The following is a 20,177-nucleotide window of genomic DNA, read 5'->3' as shown; positions in this document are numbered from 1 at the left end:
TTGCTCCTGGATACTCCAACAGATCATCGCTCCCAGAGCAATTGCTATTTTTGCTGATTTATAAATATATTAGCAAATAGCTCTGGTGAGTTTACCCATTTCATTCGGTGGTGGATGTTTTTTCTTGTTTAAGAGATTTTTTAATCACTTATATTGGTGTTTGGACTTATATATGAATAACGGACATTTATAAATATATTTTTTATTTCATTTATGTATTTATCTGCATTTTCATGTGATTTGGTATTTAGCGCATTCCTTTATATATTTGTTATAATATTATATTGAACAGCACTGTACAGATACATTACAAAAAACACATTTTTCCCTTCAGTTTTGTCTTCAGCAAGTGAAATGCATGCTCAGTCGGATTCAGGTCAGGTGATTGACTTGGCCATTGCATAACATTCCACTTCTTTCCCTTAAAAAACTCTTTGGTTGCTTTTGCAGTACGCTTTGGGTCATTGTGAAAAAGCTGAAGTTAAAGAGAGGATGGCTTCTACAAATGGATAATGATCCTAAACACACCTCGAAATCCACGGAGGATTACATCAAGAGGCGTAAACTGAAGGTTTTGCCATGGCCTTCACAATCTCCTGACCTCAACATATTTGAAAATCTATGGCTAGGCCTTAAAAGAGCAGTGCGTGACAGACAGCCCAGAAATCTCAAAGAACTGGAAGACTTTTGTAAAGGAAGAATGGGCAAAGATACCTCAAACAAGAATTGAAAGACTCTTGGCTGGCTACAAAAAGCGTTTACAAGCTGTGATACTTGCCAAAGGGGGCAGTACAAGATATTAACTCTGCAGGGTGCCCAAACTTTTGCAGATGCCATTTTTTTTGTTTTCTGTTATTTTGAAAGTGTAAATGATGGAAATAAAATCTAACTTTTGTTGACATATAAGAATGTCTGTAATTTGATGCCTTTTGGAGATTTTTCCATCTTTCCTTGGCTTCTTTATGCACATTAATACAAATTTTTAGCTGGGGTGCCCAAACTTTCGATCCCCACTGTATAGTCCACTTGCAAAACTTTTTTTGTATCCAAGGATAATGTATATGTATTGCATTATACGCTACATGGGCTCATTTTTACAAACGTTTCAGTTACAGTTTCCAACTCAGAATCCTGCTATTAAGCCTGGTTCACACTCGTGTGATATAAGATGTGACTCGAGTCACACAGAATCACATGACATTGGAAATCACTATGTTTTCAACGGAGCCCGTTCACATCAATGCAGCACAGCATGGCTCGACTTACCACTTTGGTGCAATTCCGGTGTGATTTTGACCCCATAGTCTTCAACAGAAATGCACCAAAAACACAACTAAATATGATTTTGATGCATTTTTTTTACCAAGTCCCACGATATAACTGCACTGAAAATTTGATCAAATTGCAAACGCAGTAGTGTGAACTACTACTACTATGAATTTTAAAGCCAAAAGATTAAAAAAAAAAAATAATAATAAAACAAATTTACATATCGCATATACAGCATATACGCATTGCTTACATTAACCACTTAAAGTCCGGACACTTTCACCCCCTTCCTGTCCAGGCCGATTTTCAGCTTTCAGTGCAATCACACTTTGAATGACAATTGCGTGGTCATGCAACACTGTACCCGTATGAATTTTTTAGCATTTTTTTTGAGACAGATAAAACTTTATTTTGGTGGTATTTATTCACCACTGTGATTTTTATTTTTTTTGCTAAATAAATGAAAAAGTCCAAACATTTTGAAAAAAAGTGGTTGATGAAGATTTTTTTTTTTTTTTTACACCGATTGCTTTTACACCCATAAAGGCTGTAAAAACAATAATTTCTCCTTCTCTCTGACAGCATTCTTGCAGCCATAAATAAATACTGTGAGAGCTGTGATTAGTCACAGCTTATCACATAGTACAAGGCTGTTGTGTATAGCCTTGTACCATGTGACCTCTGTGATCATTCACAGATTTCACTAGTAGTAAGCAATGATGTCAGAAGTAACATCTTGCTTACTACTATTCATGTGATCACTGATTGGCTAATTAGTGATCACATGATTGGGACCTCATACAGAGGTCCCGTACAGCAATCGGACACAGCGGGCGCCGTTTACAAACGGCAACCCGCTGCTGCACTGCTCCCGTCCAGCCGTTTATATACATGGGCCAGACGGGAAGTGGTTAAGTGTGATGTGTCCCTTGTCTAACTGAAATCTTCCTACAAAACACAGGCTTCAAATTTTAAATTTGAGGCTCTATTTTTGGGACTTCTTCCACATTATACATTTTTCAAGGAACTTTATTTACAAACATATTATGTACAGATGTTGTGTAACTTTTTAGTATCAATTTATTTTAGTGGTGTACTATATAAGCTCTCAATTATAGAAGGTTTTTGATATATGTAGATTTTTATTGCTCGATATTTCTGTTGGAGAGATTTCTTCACTTTTGGTTTGGTTGCCAAGCAATCTGTGTACAGACACAAACAGGAAGTGAGGAGATATGTTCTATGGAGACACAGACAGCAGTAAGAAACTGACTGAGGTCCTTAAATGTTTCCAATTATCCAAAGCAAAGCAAAACTTTTTGGATAGAGCTTCACTTTATGGCGATTCCTTTATACAAGTCTGATTTTTATACAAGGCAATTTGGTATAGAAGTAAACTATCACAAGGCTCATTAGATTTCACCATAGAGAACAAAACGTTGCATAAATACCAATTCAAACAATGAGCTAAGAAGATGGTGAGTACAGCAATTTAACAACACAAGCTAGGCACACCTTAAATACAGTAGAGACCCACCCGCTCTGATTCTGATGATCCGATACGTTGACCTCGAACACTTTTTGCTTTTCCCATTTTAATTGGATTTCCTTTTCGATTTTCTTTAGGAAGTCAACTTTCGCAGTTCCCTTTCTTTCCTATACAAAAACACAGAAGAATTATAAGGTTTATTGTATTTGTTTAACATTCTCCTAATGAATTTAGGCTCTATGCACACTAGTGTTGTTTTTTAAGCTCAAAAAACACTGGAAATAAACAAGTTGGTAATAGCGTTTTTTAGTAGCGTTAGCAGTTTATTTGCATTTTTACAGTACATGAAGAGGGAAAAAAAAAAAAAGCTAGAAAAAAGCTGTTAGGAGCATATTAATAGCGTTTAGCAGTGCGTAGGAGCATTTAGCGTTTTTTTTTTTCTGCTGAAAAAACGCTCAAAAAACATTTTTTTTTTTGCTCCTAGATGCTGAAGCGCAAAAAATGCTAATGGATTAAAATAGTGTGCACAGGATAACACTATTTCGCTTCTAGGAGCAGAAACAAATGGAAAAAACAGCTTCCAGAAGCTTAAAAGAACGCCAGTGTACACGGTGCCTTAACCCTGTGAGGACCGTAAGGTTTTGGAACGCCAAAAGAATAAATTTTTTTGTTTTTAAAGTTCGTACACTTCAGTTGCTGTAACTAAGCCATTTCATGAAATAATTGGCAAAAAGCTAGATCCATTTGTTGTTTGTTGATAAAAACTAATATTTTGACTCAAACCAAAAAAAAAGAGTTTTAAATTCTTAATCAGATGATACACGCAATTAAAAACATGGGACAAATACGTCCCTTGGTCCTCAAAGGGTTAAAGTATATGTAAACCCTCACCTTGTAAGAACAACCCATTCAGTTTAAAACATAAAAAAAAGGCAAAACATTTGAGTATCAGTATAAAAACATTTTTTTTTAATAGGGGATTACATTATTTGTTGCTCTCAGCTGCACAAGAGCTAGGGAAGGAGAAACGGGAGAACACTAATCTTCCCAGTGAATAACTGTGCAGGAAGAGAGGGGTGTCAGGACAAGTCTGACCATTGGAGGAGAGCAGGCTGAGTTCCCAGCACAGGAAGAACATCAACCATGCTTTGCTCTCATACCTAGTGTGGCCAGTTTTTAATAGGAAAGCAGATGGACTGGCAGGAACACCAGGGAAATCACACAAAGAACAGGATACGTTTTCATACAAGTACATAATACAGCAGGCACATATCAGGATTATGAAATGTTGGGTTCACAAATCCTTTAAGGTTTGTTGTTGCTCACGAAACAGTAAGCAGTGAAATTTGCAGACATTCTCTATTGCTGCATGATCATGCAGCAACCACCATGAGTGGTTCACACTACTGTGTTGCAGCTCCGGGCTCTTGGCTTGAATCCCATCAGCGACACTACCATTGGGTTTGAATGTTGGCGCCAGACTTTAGGGAGAACTTGAGACAGTGGGGTAGATTTACTCAAGAAGTAGATGTTTACTTAGCATAATGAATTTTCACTTCAGCTTAAATGAATGTGGTAAAGTGAAATTTCACTCAGCACAAAACACCCAATTAAAAACAGCATTTTTGGTTGCAAATGATTGGATGACTGAAGTCAGCGCAGCTTCACAAAGTGAATTTAGAAAGTTAACTCCATCACTTGAAATTGTAAGTACATTAGGTGACAGTTTCATTCTTTAAATGGCTTACAAATGACTAAAACATATTGTAAGGGTCATGTCACATAAGCAATTCTGGATCAGGGATTCTTAAAGTGTTACTAAACCCAGTACCCTGCATTCACTATATCTGGCCTCCCACAGTACACACAACATGAAAATGCAATTATTTCAGTAAATATAAACTGCTAAATACCTTTTCTCCTCAGCAGCATATAGCAGTATCCAGCTGATTAATAGTTACAGTGTGTAGGAGGAGTTTTCATTCTCCCCTGACTGTCCTATGAGGCTGCATAACCATGACCCCGTCTGGACAGCATTGATTAGCCCTGTGCCAATCACATGCACCCCCTCCCCCCCAAAGAAAAACTCACTAGCAATACACACTAAACTGAGCATGTGCAGAGTAACTCCTAGTGCTCTGTACCATCAGCAGATGGATTGGGGACAGTAGAAGAAGGGGAGGATCAGACAGGAACTAACAGACTTTTTTTTTTTTTACACAATTCAGATGATTAACCCCTTAAGTTCTACAGTGAGTATAACAAGCATGCTTTACTGCATATACAGACTGATTTTACTGTTGTGGGTTAAGTAACACTTTAACAGCTGCATAATCTTTTATCATTCCTGTTGCAAGGAACTACAGAAGATATTTCCACTGATCTGTAGCCAAGTTTCATGAACATTTTGGACCAAATCAAAATCACTGGCTTCAGTGGCTACTCATATTATCCAACACAGCTGTTGACAACCATGGAATCAAAGAGCATTGCATCCAATTTCAAAGACATCTCTGTATCCAGCTACAAACTACCACCGAAAATGATCAGATTTGTACAACCCCTGGCAAAAAGTATGGAATCACCACTCTTGGAAAATGTTCATTCAATTGTTTAATTGTGTAGAAAAAAAAAAACTAATCACACACATGCCTCAAAACTATTTTCATCTAACATTCCTACCTTCTGGCTTTAAAAAAACACTTAAAAAAAAAAAGAAAAAAGAAAGAAAACTGAGGCTTAGCCACCTGTTTTCACTGGCCCCAGTTGTTTGTGGTTGTTTTTGACCTTAGTGTTCCAGTGTCACATGTTTTTGTTGGAAAAAAATAACTTTTTTCACCACAAAATGATATGCTTATCAATGCCAACAAATATGCCACACCAGGAAACAAAACCCAACAAAACAGGCCCAGACTGACCCTAAAACCCAGTCTAAGACCTAAAGCAGCCCTCTGGCGTGACGCTGTCAGTGAGGTCAGCCCGGATATGGCGGCCTTCACTTCCTGAAGACGACGCCAGGCAAAATGCAGAAGCGTGATTCCGTCACTTCCAGGTTGCGGTGACGTCACATCTGGCTCAGCGCAAGCGAAGCTTGGAATGCACGTCGGCCATTTTCGGATCACATAGGCTATACATACCGGTGCACCTATACATGTGAGTGCATACTTGTATGTTTACTTATTTTAGGCCAATAAATAAATACGGCACTTAGAATGCATAAAATCTATTTATTTGAGCTCCTTGGAACATTTCCTCAACATTAAGGAGAGCCTGATATAGAGTATCCATCCATTGTTGGTCCATCTGGAATCCTTTGACTATTCCCCTGAGGCCATTATCTGTGCTGGTGACTGGGAGGAACATCTTGGGACAACCAGAGGCAGATCTTCCTGCATGTATTACAATTAAGCGCCTCTGACCACCTTACCCGGGGTCAAATATGTCTGGTGAGTGCGCAATTCACTTATTTTTACCTGCACGTGGTGAGGGCACACAGGCTTTGGGTTTCCAGCATTGCATTATAAAAGGACTGTCACTACATCAATGTGATATCACGTTCCTTATGAGTTTCTATGGATAAGACATCATTGGGAGAACTTAAAACTACACTCATTGTGATTGGCTGAAAAATATAGAGAGTTAATATGTTGTGATCACATGTTTTTTGTTGCACAGCGCCATCCTAATCACGTTTGTAATCTGTATGGGTGTTGATTCACTTTTTGGGGGCTGCTCGTTCACACAGCTGTCACAGTGTTGGCACAATATGATTTTATAGCACAGATAACACTAGACGCCATAATAGTAAAATGTAATCCCCCACAGCAAGCAGCTTGCTATAGGGGCACCAGAACAGGCGTGTTCCTAAGCTGCTGCTCCGTGTGTCCATTTACACACTGAGCTGCGGCTTGGCCCCACCCCCTCTTTCTCCTCATTGGCTGACTGGCTGTGATAGACAGCAGTGGGAGGCTAGACTATCATGCACATTGCTAGATTGCGATGGGGCTCAGGTAAGTATTGAGGGGGCTGGGGGCACTGCTGCACACAGGTTTTTTACCTTCATACATAAAATGCATGAAGGTAAAAAACCTTGAGCCTTTACAACCGCTTTAATAATTTAAACATGTTCTGTGAAACTTGAGCTTTCACAAATTTGTGACAAATAAAAATGTTTTGTTTCAAACTGTCTTTTGAGTTAGTTCATCATAATTCAAAATAGATCGTAATCATTTTTCATTAGTCTAAGAAAACTGTCACATGACATTAAAAATAGGTATCGGTAATTGTTATTGGCGAGTACTTGCGGGAAAAGTATCGGTACTCGTATTCGACTTTGAAAAACTGGTTTTGGTGCATCCTTAGTATGCAGGATATATACAGTTGCAAGAAAAAGTATGTGAACCCCTTGGGATTACATGGAGTTTGGCATGAATTGGGCATAAAATGTGCTCTGAACATCATCTAAGTCACAACAATAGAAGAACATAGTCTGCTAAACATAATACTACACAAATATTGTTGTAATGGTTTAATTGCACATAAAATGTAAACATTCACAGTGTAGGGAGGAAAAAGTATGTGAGGCCCTAGCTTAATGACTTCTCCCAGAGCTAATTGGAGCCAGGAGTGAGCCAACCTTGACTCCAATCAGTGTGATGATATTGGATGTGTTGCTGACAGCTGTCCTGCCCTTAAAAAACACACACCTGTTTTGGGTTTACTGGTTTCAAGAAGCACTGTCTGATGTGAACCATGCCTCACAGAAAAGAGCTCTCAGAAGACCTACGATCAAGAATTGTTGACTTGCATGAAGCTGGAAAGGGTTACAAAAGTATCTCCAAAAGCCTTAAAGTTCATGTGTCCATGGTAAGACAGACTGTCTACAAATGGAGAAAGTTTAGCACTGTTGCTACTCTCCCTAGGCCTGGTCGTCCTGTAAAAATGACTGCAAGAGCACAGCGCAGAATGCTGCATGAGGTAAAGAAGAATCCCAGAGTGTCAGCTAAAGACCTACAGAAATCTATGGCACATGCTAACATTTTTGTTGACACATCTACAATAAGGAAAACATTAAACAAGAATGGAGTACATGGGAAGACACAACGGAGGAAGCCATTGCTGTCCAAAAAGAATATTGCAGCACGTTTGAAGTTTGCAAAAGAGCATCTGGATGTTCCACAGCACTACTGGCAAAATATACTGTGGACAGATGAAACCAAGATTGAGTTGTTTGGGAAGTACACACAACACTATGTGTGGAGAAAAAAAGGCACAGCACACCAACATCAAAACCTCATCCCCACTGTAAAACATGGCGGAGGGAGCATCATGGTTTGGGGCTGCTTTGCTGCCTCAGGGCCTGGACGGATTGTTGTCATTGATGGGAAAATGAATTCCAGAGTTCATCAAGACATTTTGCAGGAAAATGTACGACCATCTGTCCGCCAACTGAAGCTCCGCAGAGGATGGGTGATGCAACAGGACAATGACCCAAAGCATACAAGTAATTCAACAAAACAATGGCTGCAACAGCACAGAATACGCCTTCTGGAGTGGCCCAGTCAGAGTCCTGACCTCAACCCGATTGAAATACTGTGGAATGACCTTAAGAGAGCGATTCACACCATACATCCCAAGAATATTGCTACACTGAAACAGTTTTATGAAGAGGAGTGGTCCAAAATTACTCCAGATCGTTGTGCAGGTCTGATCTGCAACTACAGGAAACGTTTGGTTGAGGTTATTGCTGCCAAAAGGAGGGTCAAGCAGTTATTAAGTCCAAAGGTTCACATACTTTCCTCCCTGCACTGTAAATGTTTACATGTTATGTGCAATTAAACCATGGCAACATCTAATGTTTGTGTAGTATTATGTTCAGCAGACTGTGTTCTTCTATTGTTGTGACTTAGATGATGTTCAGAGCACATTTTATGCTCAATTCATGCAAAACTCCACGTAATCCCAAGGGGTTCACATACTTTTTCTTGCAACTGTAGAAGGAACTAGTGTTGCAGCGAAATGAAAATTCTGGGGCCGAAACCAAAAACAAAAATTTAAAATGCACTTGGCCGAAAACCAAAATGTGCAGTTTTTAAAAATGAATATATATTTTTTGGAAAAAAATACACTTTGATTAAAAAAAAAAACAAACAATATATACCCCATTTTTTTTTAAACATGAAAAGATGTTACGGCGAGTAGATACCCAACATGTCACGCTTTAATATTGCGCACGCTTGTGGAATGGCGTAAAAATGCAGTACTTAAAAATCTCCATGGGTGATGCATTAAAAATTTCTACAGGTTAGCAGTGTAAAGTTACAAAGGAGGTCTATTGCGAGAATTATTGCTCTTGCTCTGATGTTCATGGCGATACCTCACATGTGTGGTTTGAACACCATTTACATATGTGGGCATGGCCTACTTATGGGTTCACCATTACGCACGAGCACAGGGGGATGGGGAAACTTTACAAAAACATTTTTTAATTTAATTTTTTTTGCACTCTCCCTTTGAAAACAATGTAATCACTTTTATTCCTATCACAAGAAATGCATGCATCCCTTGTGATAGAAATAATTAGTGACAGGTCCTCTTTATGGAGAGATATGGGGTCAATAAGACCCCACATCTCTCCTCTGCAATGTAAAGCATTGGATCAAAAAATGCATTTATCTAGCGCTTAAAAAAAGAAATGTCCGGAACTGTAAGTGATATCGCTCCGGTCCTCCAAGGGCATAGAGATGAGTGGAGGCCATCTTTCCGTCACTCATCTCTATGCCCAGCTCCGGGATCGCTCGATGGTTTCTAAGGTTAAGGCTGAGAATTACCGAGCGACGGCTGGTGGCAGCAGCGGTAGGCGGGCAGAGGCGAGGGGCGGGGTTTTTTCAGCACCTGTATTGGTGCTTTTTTCATTTCAGCCGACTACCGAAAGGGGCGTTTTCAGCCGAAACGTTTTGGGCCACCGAAATTTCGGTGCATCCCTAGAAGGAACATTTTTTAGATAGTTTGTGTTAGGTTTTACTATTATTTTAACTCTTTACTGTGAAAACCATAAATTCAGGGAAGCAGCACTGAGAGAACAGAAGCCAACAGCATTAAGGGTTAATTTACACTTGGGAGGAGGTAAAAGGCTGCAGTCAAGCCACATTTTACAGTTCCTCAACTGCTCCCCCTTTAGCAGGGAAGACAGTAGCCAGGGATGTGCACATGCTTTGATTCTTGGCCGTAGTCGTAATTTTACCCCCCCATCTTGCTCGGAGGCACTACCACTCAAAGAACACAACTCATTTAAGTAAATGGTGCCATGCTGCACCCTGCCCACAGCGCCTCCTCACTGCCTGTCAAATGCTCTCTGAAGAACAAACCCATTCGCTTTTCAGACAGCACAGCAAGTGTAAACAAGGCCTAAAAGTTGTAAACTGCACTTGCTGGGGTAAGAATTATAACAAATAATTTGCTTAAGAAATTTTATTTTATTGTGCTTAATGTGTTAAGGGTTAATTCTACTTTAAAGTGGTGTTAAACCCAAAAGCCAACATTTATTATATTGCAGTTTATCGATTCTTAGATGTGATGGCTGTATTCTTTTATTTTCATCTGGAGATTTTGCCAGTAAGTCAGTGGCTTTTAAACAGAACAGATGCCCTGCAGATGTAGCAGTTAAAGTATTGAGGGAAACCATTTCCCACTGACAGGAGTGCTTACAATAGTCAGCTTTTATTTGTCAAACTTTTATCTCAAAAAGGAGCAAAACTGTTTGTTGTAATTGCTTATAAAGTGTAACCTGGAGTTTGGCTTAGTTTGTTAGTTTATGTAAATCTGCTAGTCCATCTAACACTCCCCAATCTGCAAACTGACAATTGCTGTTTTCCAAAGGTGCCCCCTGTGCTCCTTCATTATGGGGGCACTCTAATACAGGAGGTGTATTACTGGCCAGATCACCAGGTGAAAACAGAGGGGGAAAAAGCCCAAAAATAGAAAATGAATGCAACCACCACATCTAATGATTGATAAGCTGCAATATATGACATTTTTTTTTGTTTTCAGTTTATTACTACTTTAAAGACTTACCATTATGTGCCATATGATCAAAATAATTTGATAATGCCATCATGTGTCTTAGGGTTTGTTTATTCTAGCGGCTGAGGTGTGGTAATACCCTGTGGTTGAGAGGTTTTTTTTATCACCCCTCAGTTGCTCCCCCTTCAGCTGAGAGGGCAGTGGCTGGAAAGGTACACATGCCATGGCTGCAAAGCAAGAACCCCTGTTGCATTTGGTGGGCACTACTACTTGTCGAATGCAGCCAGTTCAAGTGAATGGAGCTGCCCCACAACTGGCTGTTGTACTGCAGTCTGGCATATAGGGGGTTAAACAGGCAGTAAGAAGGTGATACAATGCCTCATCACCTGTCAAATGCTCTCTGAACAGCAGTCCAAATGTAAGGGAGTCCTTACTGACTAAGGTGACATTGGAACCCAAAACACCATTCTTCTGCACAGTGCAATAGAGAATCTTGTTAGAACCCAATTCACAATGTGTGTACCTCTCAAATGGCATCCTTATTCGGTTTTAGCCGATCTGTGGGTGAGGCAGTGCACCAAATCTTGGGGGGCAGAGACCTAACATCTCACTCTATGTATTCTTCGATGTCTCCATCCATCTCTCTCTGTATGCTCTGCTGTCTCTCACTGAATTCCATGATGTCTCTCGCTCTCTCTATTTGTTGTCTTGCTCTCTCTGAATTCCATGATGTGTCTCTCTTTTTCTCACTTTACTCTCTCCTGTCTCTTCCTCTCTTATGTATCTCCCTCTCTAAATTCTCTAATGTTTCTCTCTCTGTATTCTCCGATGTCTCTCTCTGTCCCTTCTGATGTCTCTCTAGTCTCTGATGTCTCGCTCTCCCTGAATTCTATGATGCGTCTCTCTTTTTTTCACTTTACTCTCTCCTGTCTCTCCCTCTCTGAAGTCTCTCTCTCGGATGTCTCTTTATGTATTATCTGATGTCTCTCTCTCCTCTGTTGTGTGTGTCTCTCTCTCTCTGTCTATGTGTGTGTGTGTGTCTCTCTCTCCTAATGTCTCTCTCCTGGTGTCTCTCTGTCTCTCCTGATGTCTCTCTCTCTCCGTCTCTCATGATGTCTCTCTCTCTCCGTCTCTCCTGATGTCTCTCTCTCTCCGTCTCTCCTGATGTCTCTCTCTCCGTCTCTCCTGATGTCTCTCTCTCCGTCTCTCCTGATGTCTCCCTCTCCCGGTTTCTCCTGATGTCTCCCTCTCCCGGTTTCTCCTGATGTCTCCCTCTCCCGGTTTCTCCTGATGTCTCCCTCTCCCGGTTTCTCCTGATGTCTCCGTCTCCCTCTCCCTCTCTCGGTCTCTCCTGATGTCTCCCTCTCCCTCTCTCCTGATGTCTCCCTCTCCCTCTCTCGGTCTCTCCTGATGTCTCCCTGTCCCTCTCTCGGTCTCTCCTGATGTCTCCCTCTCCCTCTCTCGGTCTCTCCTGATGTCTCCCTCTCCCGGTCTCTCCTGATGTCTCCCTCTCCCTCTCCCGGTCTCTCCTGATGTCTCCATCTCCCTCTCTCATTCTCTCCTGATGTCTCCCTCTCCCGTTCTCTCCTGATGTCTCCCTCTCTCTGTCTCTCCTGATGTCTCCCTCTCCCATTCTCTCCTGATGTCTCCCTCTCTCTCCTGATGTCTCCCTCTCCCTCCTGATGTCTCCCTCTCCCTCCTGATGTCTCCCTCTCCCTCCTGATGTCTCCCTCTCCCTCCTGATGTCTCCCTCTCTCGGTCTCTCCTGATGTCTCTCTCTCCCTCTCTCGGTCTCTCCTGATGTCTCTCCCTCCCTTTCTCCGTCTCTCCTGATGTCTCTCCCTCCCTCTCTCCTGATGTCTCTCTCTCCCTCTCTCGGTCTCTCCTGATGTCTCTCTCTCCCTCTCTCCTGATGTCTCTCTCTCCCTCTCTCGGTCTCTCCTGATGTCTCTCTCTCGGTCTCTCCTGATGTCTCTCTCTCCCTCTCTCGGTCTCTCCTGATGTCTCTCTCTCCCTCTCTCGGTCTCTCCTGATGTCTCTCTCTCCCTCTCTCGGTCTCTCCTGATGTCTCTCTCTCCCTCTCTCGGTCTCTCCTGATGTCTCTCTCTCCCTCTCTCGGTCTCTCCCGATGTCTCTCTCTCCCTCTCTCGGTCTCTCCCGATGTCTCTCTCTCCCTCTCTCGGTCTCTCCTGATGTCTCTCTCTCCCTCTCTCGGTCTCTCCTGATGTCTCTCTCTCCCTCTCTCGGTCTCTCCTGATGTCTCTCTCTCCCTCTCTCGGTCTCTCCTGATGTCTCTCTCTCCCTCTCTCGGTCTCTCCTGATGTCTCTCTCTCCCTCTCTCGGTCTCTCCTGATGTCTCTCTCTCCCTCTCTCGGTCTCTCCTGATGTCTCTCTCTCCCTCTCTCGGTCTCTCCTGATGTCTCTCTCTCCCTCTCTCGGTCTCTCCTGATGTCTCTCTCTCCCTTTCTCGGTCTCTCCTGATGTCTCTCTCTCCCTTTCTCGGTCTCTCCTGATGTCTCTCTCTCTCCCTTTCTCGGTCTCTCCTGATGTCTCTCTCTCTCTTCTGAATGACTCTCTCTCTGTCCCCTGATGTCTCTCGATGTCTCTCTCTCTGTTTTCTTTGAGGAGAGGGGAAAGTGAAATTAAATTCGGCTCCAATCTCAGTCCCAGCTCACAGTGAGGTACAGAGCAGCAGCAGACACGCCCCCTTCACACAGGCTTAGGCTCCTGTCTGGTTACACAGGCTGTCAATCAAAGGAGTAGGTGAATGGACCCACCATTTTTTCATGGTATAGGGGTTTAAAAAAAAAAAAAAAAAAAACATAAAACAAGCTGTTCTTCTACCTGCCATACTATGCCCAAATGATTTGTGCTTGTTTTTTATTAGATTTAGTGTTCTGTTTGTATTTGACTTTCTAGGTTTAGAAGCACTTTAACCATTTTTTTATTGCTGTATTACGAACTAAAAGAAAAAAGGTAAGATCCATGGATAAATCAGAAACAGTTGTATACTAGAGTGAGAATCAATACTAAACTGCCAGGATCTACAACTGCCAGCACTTGGGCAAACATAACAGCTCTTGCACTTATATATACTAGATTTCTAATCACCTTGACAGTCATCTGATAAACTGTACTGATTTTAAGGGGGGAAAAGTGACACAGATTTCACAGAACACATTTTGAACACTTCTGGTACATCCCAAAGTCCATATTCCAACTGCTATTTTCACCATGAATAGGAAATCTGTTAGGACTTGTTCACACTATGTCCATTGAACTGTGTTGATCTGTATGGCTCAATGCAAGGGCACAGACAATTGTTTTCTCTGTGCCCTGTTCACGCCACACAAGTGCATTGGCATACATTGTGTAAATATGAAGTTTGTATGTATTTTTATGAAGTGTAACATGCTCTGGTGAGTAGAGTTGAATAAAGTGTCATTTGATACTTTAATAGAGTTTTAAAGTGTGATGGTTTGTAACTGAACATTCCACTGCCCCTGTACAATGCACACCAGTGTCCATGTTTTAGATATGGTTTTAGCTGAAGTGAGAACATCCTTAAAGCACCCGCCTCTTCCCAATTCTCAAAGTCAGCAGCTACAGTATTCGTAACTGTTGAGTTAAAAAAAAAAGAACATATAAAACACTCTTTGGATAAGAATGTTGAAGAGTTAAAGTAAAAGCAAGCACACCACTCTAAATTGCAGTGGCTACACACACATATTTATACATACACACAAACATTGTACCAATTCTCGCAGAGATGCCAGAGGCAGAAAACAAGCCGGACCTTGTTTTCCATAATTGACCATAGTGGCTCTACGAGGTCCAACAACTACGGCGCTCAGGGAAGATGCGAGACTTCGTCTGTATGCTTGTCAAACCTCAGTTTGACACCAGCTATGTGAATCAGAGCATTATCATTTTGGTAAATGGAGCTGTCATCAGAAAACAAGGTCTCACCATGGATACAAGGTTGGCCAAAGCCATTCATTGTTTACAATTATCATATGATCTGCTGTGATTGGTCACAACAATCACATGGTACACAGCTGGTAAAAGATTCCACCTGCATGCGAGGCTCATTCTGGGAGGACGTTATATGACGAAAGTTCCACCCAGCCGTCAATTAGCTATAAGATGTGGTTAACATCGATCACTAGTGGTTTAGCAATTGCAGCTTGCCCATGAATGTTTTGCTTATGGAGTTCCCTTTGAACAGTTTTTGTGGACACGAGCTTTGGAAGACTGAGATTAAGCTCTGTAGTGGCTTTTGCAGCAGTTGTTTTCTTATTCCGGTTCACAATCCTGCGCAATGTCCTTTTTGTCTCTTTTGGTCAGTTGACTATGTGGACCACACTTAAGCCTATCAGACAGCATTTTCCTGGAAACTGTACTGTATATACAGTCATAACCTTTGATACTGTATCTCGCGACAATGCAAATAAATTGGCAACTTCAGTCACAGAGGCACCAGCTAAGTAGGCACCAACAATTTGCCTTCTTTAATACTCAGCTCTGACATTACTCAGTAATGATAGCAGCACACGCAATAAATGACTAAAGTGAGGCTTCTCACCTGTTAGGTAGGTGTCTCGTCACACAGCAGAAGCAAATGAATGTTATATTACTGCCACTTTTAACGCAAAACATGTTGTCACTTTCACACCTGTAAATCATGTAGTGTTTCCGTATTTTTGTCTAACCCCTGTACATAAGGTTTAAACACCATATCAGCTAATCACTGGAATCCTCTACTACAGCCTGGATCCCCGCACGCAACCCTGATCTTTGCACATGCTACACACAGTACTGAACACTGAACACATTACACGCAGCCCGGATCATGGAACACACTGCACACAGCCCGTATCCCCACACGCAGCCCGGATCTCCGCGCGCACTACACGCAGCCCGGATCTCCGCACAAAGTACACGCAGCCCTGATCACTGAACACACTACCCGCAGCCCGGATCACTGAACACACTACACACAGCCCGGATCTCCGCACAAAGTACACGCAGCCCGGATCATGGAACACACTGCACACAGCCCGTATCCCCACACGCAGCCCGGATCTCCGCGAGCACTACACGCAGCCCGGATCTCCGCACAAAGTACACGCAGCCCTGATCACTGAACACACTACCCGCAGCCCAGATCACTGAACACACTACACACAGCCCGGATCTCCGCACAAAGTACACGCAGCCCGGATCATGGAACACACTGCACACAGCCCGTATCCCCACACGCAGCCCGGATCTCCGCGAGCACTACACGCAGCCCGGATCTCCGCACAAAGTACACGCAGCCCTGATCATGGAACACACTGCACACAGCCCGTATCCCCACACGCAGCCCGGATCTCCGTGCGCACTACACGCAGCCCGGATCTCCGCACAAAGTACACGCAGCCCTGATCACTGAACACACTACCCGCAGCCCGGATCACTGAACACACTACACACAGCCCGGATCTCCGCACAAAGTACACGCAGCCCGGATCATGGAACACACTGCACACAGCCCGTATCCCCACACGCAGCCCGGATCTCCGCGAGCACTACACGCAGCCCGGATCTCCGCGAGCACTACACGCAGCCCGGATCTCCGCGAGCACTACACGCAGCCCGGATCTCCGCGAGCACTACACGCAGCCCGGATCTCCGCACAAAGTACACGCAGCCCTGATCATGGAACACACTGCACACAGCTCGTATCCCCACACGCACTACACGCAGCCCAGATCTCCGCGCGCACTGCACGCAGCCCAGATCTCCGCATGCACTACACACAGCCCGGATCACTGAACACACTACATGCAGGCCTGATCTCTACACGCAGCCCGGATCTCCGCACGCACTACACACAGCCCGGATCACTGAAGACACTACACGCAGCTCGGATCCCCGAGCACTAATCACTAACCGTCATGCTGACACTCCCGACACACAGCTGCGCTCCCTCTCCGATCACACGTTGCCGGCTAGTAAGCGGAAAGCCGTCTCCTTCCCGCACAGCATGCCGGTCGTTGTAGTTTTCCTTTCTTGCAGTGTCCTGTACTCACACCACAGTCACACTACAATTCCCGGCATGACCGTGTCCGGATATTGCATCAGTTCTATTGACAGGTGAAAGCCGCCTTGTCAGGCATGGCATAGGAGGGAGACCACATCGCCGTCACGTGACGGAGTGTCAGCTGTCAGCCGGCAAAGCGTTTGGCTACAACATGGAGATCTCATGGATGTCGATCCAGTCGATGGGGCGGATGGAGATGCTGACCAGAGCAAACAACCCCCTTGTGACTGATATGTGCACGGTGTAAATTGTATCCCAGGTATATTGGTCATAAGTCCGCACCAAGCATTACACCTTACTGTGTCCTCTGGGGGAGGGGCTAATACTGCACACAGCTGTGTACCCTAAAGAACTATTTCATTTCAAATATATCTAAATGTATTTTATTGTAGTCTTGGACAAAGTAGAGAGAAATTATTGGCTATCAGTTATTATTGCTGCCTGTCCCCCCCCCCCCCCTCCTTAGAGAAATGCACCCTCTCTATTTACTGTTGTCACCGAGTGAAAGAAAATGTCACATTGGGTTGTCACCAGAACAGGAATGGAGGGGAATTCTTCCAATGGGGACATTAGTTCTGGTGACAACCAGGGATTCTGTCACTTTGGAGGAATTTCTGCTCACTTCCTGTTATGGCTATGAGACAGGCAGAGAATGGAAATCTCCCCATAGGGACAGAGATGACAAAAAAGTCTGATTGAGGCTAATACCCTCCCTTACTCTTTCCAAAATGGAAGAAAAAGTTGTGCCTTTGGTTCTGCTGTAAAGTAGAGATAGCAAAAAGAGGGGAGGGGTTTTAAGGGCACTCAACACTAATGAGGACAAGGTTAAAAATTGAAAAGTTTATTACAGTTGGTACTTAATGTAGTGTATATACACTGCTCAACAAATTAAAGGAACGATTTTTAATCATAGCATCAAGTCAATGAAACTCCTGAGATATTGATCTGGTCAGTTAAGTAGCAGGGGGGGGTTGTTAACCAGTTTCAGATGCTTTGGTGTTAATTAAATTAGCAACAGGTGCACTAGATGGGCAAAAATGAAACCACCCCCAAAACAGGAATGGTTTTACAGGTTGACATTTTTTTTCTCTACTCAACTCTCCTGACTGTTTTTCACTAGTTTTCCATTTGGCTAGGGTCAGTGTCATTACTGGTAGCATAAGGCCATATCTGGACCCTACAGAGCTTTCACAGGCAATCCAGGTTTTATTCCATTCTATTTTTTTTGAAATTCGAAAGACGGCTAAATTCTTTCTATTTTATTTTATTCTATTGGAATTTCGGAAGACAGCTATATTCTATTTGATAGTTTTTAATTAGAAATCAGAATTTCAAAAGACAGCTATATTCAATTTTTTTTATTATTTTTTTTAATTTTTCTTTTCTATTCTATTCCTTTCTATTCTATCCTTTTATTTTCTATTCTATTCTGTTTTTTCCTATTCTATTTTTTTTTTTTCAAAATTTGAATTTTGGAAGATAGCTATTTTCTAACACTAATACACACAGGCTTTGAAGGAATTCTGCAATATGTTTACATTTCAAATTTGTTTTCAAATTCAATTTAGTTTTCAAATTCAGATCATTTATTATTTTGGATGAAAATTTGGATTCGTTATTTTGGATTAGTTTAAATTCATTGCTATTGTAATTTGGAAATTCAGATAGATCTGAATCTCCAAATAACAAAGATTTTGTCTGAATTTCGATTCAGAATGAAAGGAACTGCACATGTCTACACCGTAGTACACCCATGTGAGCGAGGTCCTAAAATCCAAATGACTCTCTATCCTTAAAGTGATATTAAATCCAAAATCAAAATTAATCAAAACTGTAATATATTGCAACTTACCAGTCCTTAGATGTGGTGGCTGCATTAGTTTTTTTTTCTTTTTTTTTAGGATTTTCTCCCTTTGTTTTCACCTGATGATCTGGCCAGGAACACACCTCCAATACTAGAGCGCCCTCACTCTGTATGAAGGAGCAAGGGGGCACCTTTGGACAGCAGCATTGTCAGTCTGGTAGGCGCGGGAGTGTCAGATGTGCTAGAAGATATAGAAGCACTAACAAATTGAAGCCAAACTCCAGCTCACACTGCAGTTACACAAGGAATTACAGCAACAGTTTTTTTTATTCCTTTTGGTACAAAGGTTTTACATGAATAAATAAAAGCTAATCATTGTAAGCACCCCTGTCAGTGAAAAATGGTTTGTCTCAACACTCTAACTGCTACATCTGCAAGAGAGCTTGTTTTGTTGAAAAACAACACACTTACTGGCTGGATCAACAGATGAAAATATAAGAAGGAAAGCCTAAAAAAGAAAACTAATGCAGCCACTACATCTAAGACTTGGTAAGCTGTAATACATTACATTTTTGTTTTTCGGGCTATATATATATATATATATATATATATATATATATATATACACATATATATACAGGAAAAATAATTTGACTTAAAAGTGTAAGTATCTGAACTTTAACTGGTATCAAACTCTAGCAGTCCCTGTACAACAGACCTAAACTGTGGGTGGGAGAAGCAGAATAAAGAGCAAATCAGTTCATGTGCTAACAAGAAACATGCTGATAGGAGGGGACAGCAAAATGACAGAGAAGTGGGCTCATCACTGTGCTACTTCTCTTTTCACTGCCCAGTCACAGGCTAAGGAAGGTACGGGACGATCTGGGCTCTAGAAGTGGTTTAAATGATGCTGTCAGGTTGAGGATATCATCTCTTCAAAGAAGCCTATCACACCTCCAACTAACTGAACTTTTATCACTTCCATCAGCTCATTCCCCACAGTTCTAGCCTTTTGTACCACCTGCCCAACCCTATTAGATTGTAAGCTCCTTCGAGCAGGGCCCTCTTAAACCTCGTGTATTTTATTGTATTTTAACTGTACTGTTTCCTTTTATATTGTAAAGTGCTGTGCAAACTGTTGGTGCTACTTAAATCCTGTATAATAATAATAATACTAATCCAGTGGTAGAAGAAAAGTACTGCAGAGAAAATCTCTGGAATGAAGTTTAATACTGCAGCATACATTGTTTTTGCTGTTTTATTATTATTATGTATGAATGCCGCTATTCCTGCAGCCAGCGTGTGTTCCAGCAGCCGGATATGATGTCAGCGAAAACCAGAAGTGACGTGTGTGCCTCAATGGGAAGCTTCCTGAGGACGCACGCAGCACAAAATGCACGCCGGTCATGGGAATAGCTGCGGTGTGAGAGAGTACCCTCTAGTGAGCTGTTTGGGTTGGTCCTCCTTGTGGTACCAGTAATATGTGAGTGCATAATATTTATTCC

At 42.2% G+C, this 20,177-nt stretch overlaps 1 protein-coding gene and 1 long non-coding RNA gene across 2 annotated transcripts in view; one reads left to right on the top strand and one right to left on the bottom strand.

The window, feature by feature from the left end:
- The window catches only part of LARS1 (leucyl-tRNA synthetase 1), a 72,899-nt gene extending 56,028 nt beyond the window's left edge, over nucleotides 1-16,871 (bottom strand). The window contains exons 1-2 of the mRNA XM_089673019.1: nucleotides 16,719-16,871; nucleotides 2,807-2,925 (exon numbers count right to left, since the gene is read on the bottom strand). Coding sequence (XP_089529145.1) covers nucleotides 2,807-2,925; nucleotides 16,719-16,724 — 125 coding nt within the window. The 5' untranslated portion in view covers nucleotides 16,725-16,871. The remainder of the gene's footprint in view (nucleotides 1-2,806; nucleotides 2,926-16,718) is intronic.
- Nucleotides 16,872-16,933: 62 nt separating this feature from the next.
- On the top strand, nucleotides 16,934-19,056 carry LOC149466051 (uncharacterized). Its single transcript, XR_016312175.1, has 2 exons — nucleotides 16,934-17,127; nucleotides 18,770-19,056. It is a non-coding gene; the product is annotated as an uncharacterized LOC149466051 (long non-coding RNA).
- The last annotated feature ends 1,121 nt before the right edge of the window (nucleotides 19,057-20,177 follow it).

This window comes from Staurois parvus, unplaced genomic scaffold (genome assembly GCF_062004578.1).
Source record: "Staurois parvus isolate SC_StPar_1 unplaced genomic scaffold, SC_StPar_1.0 ptg000133l, whole genome shotgun sequence".
Lineage (NCBI taxonomy): Eukaryota > Metazoa > Chordata > Amphibia > Anura > Ranidae > Staurois > Staurois parvus.
The sequence above is the reverse complement of the archived record's forward strand: the minus strand, read 5'-3'. Positions and strand labels throughout refer to the sequence as shown.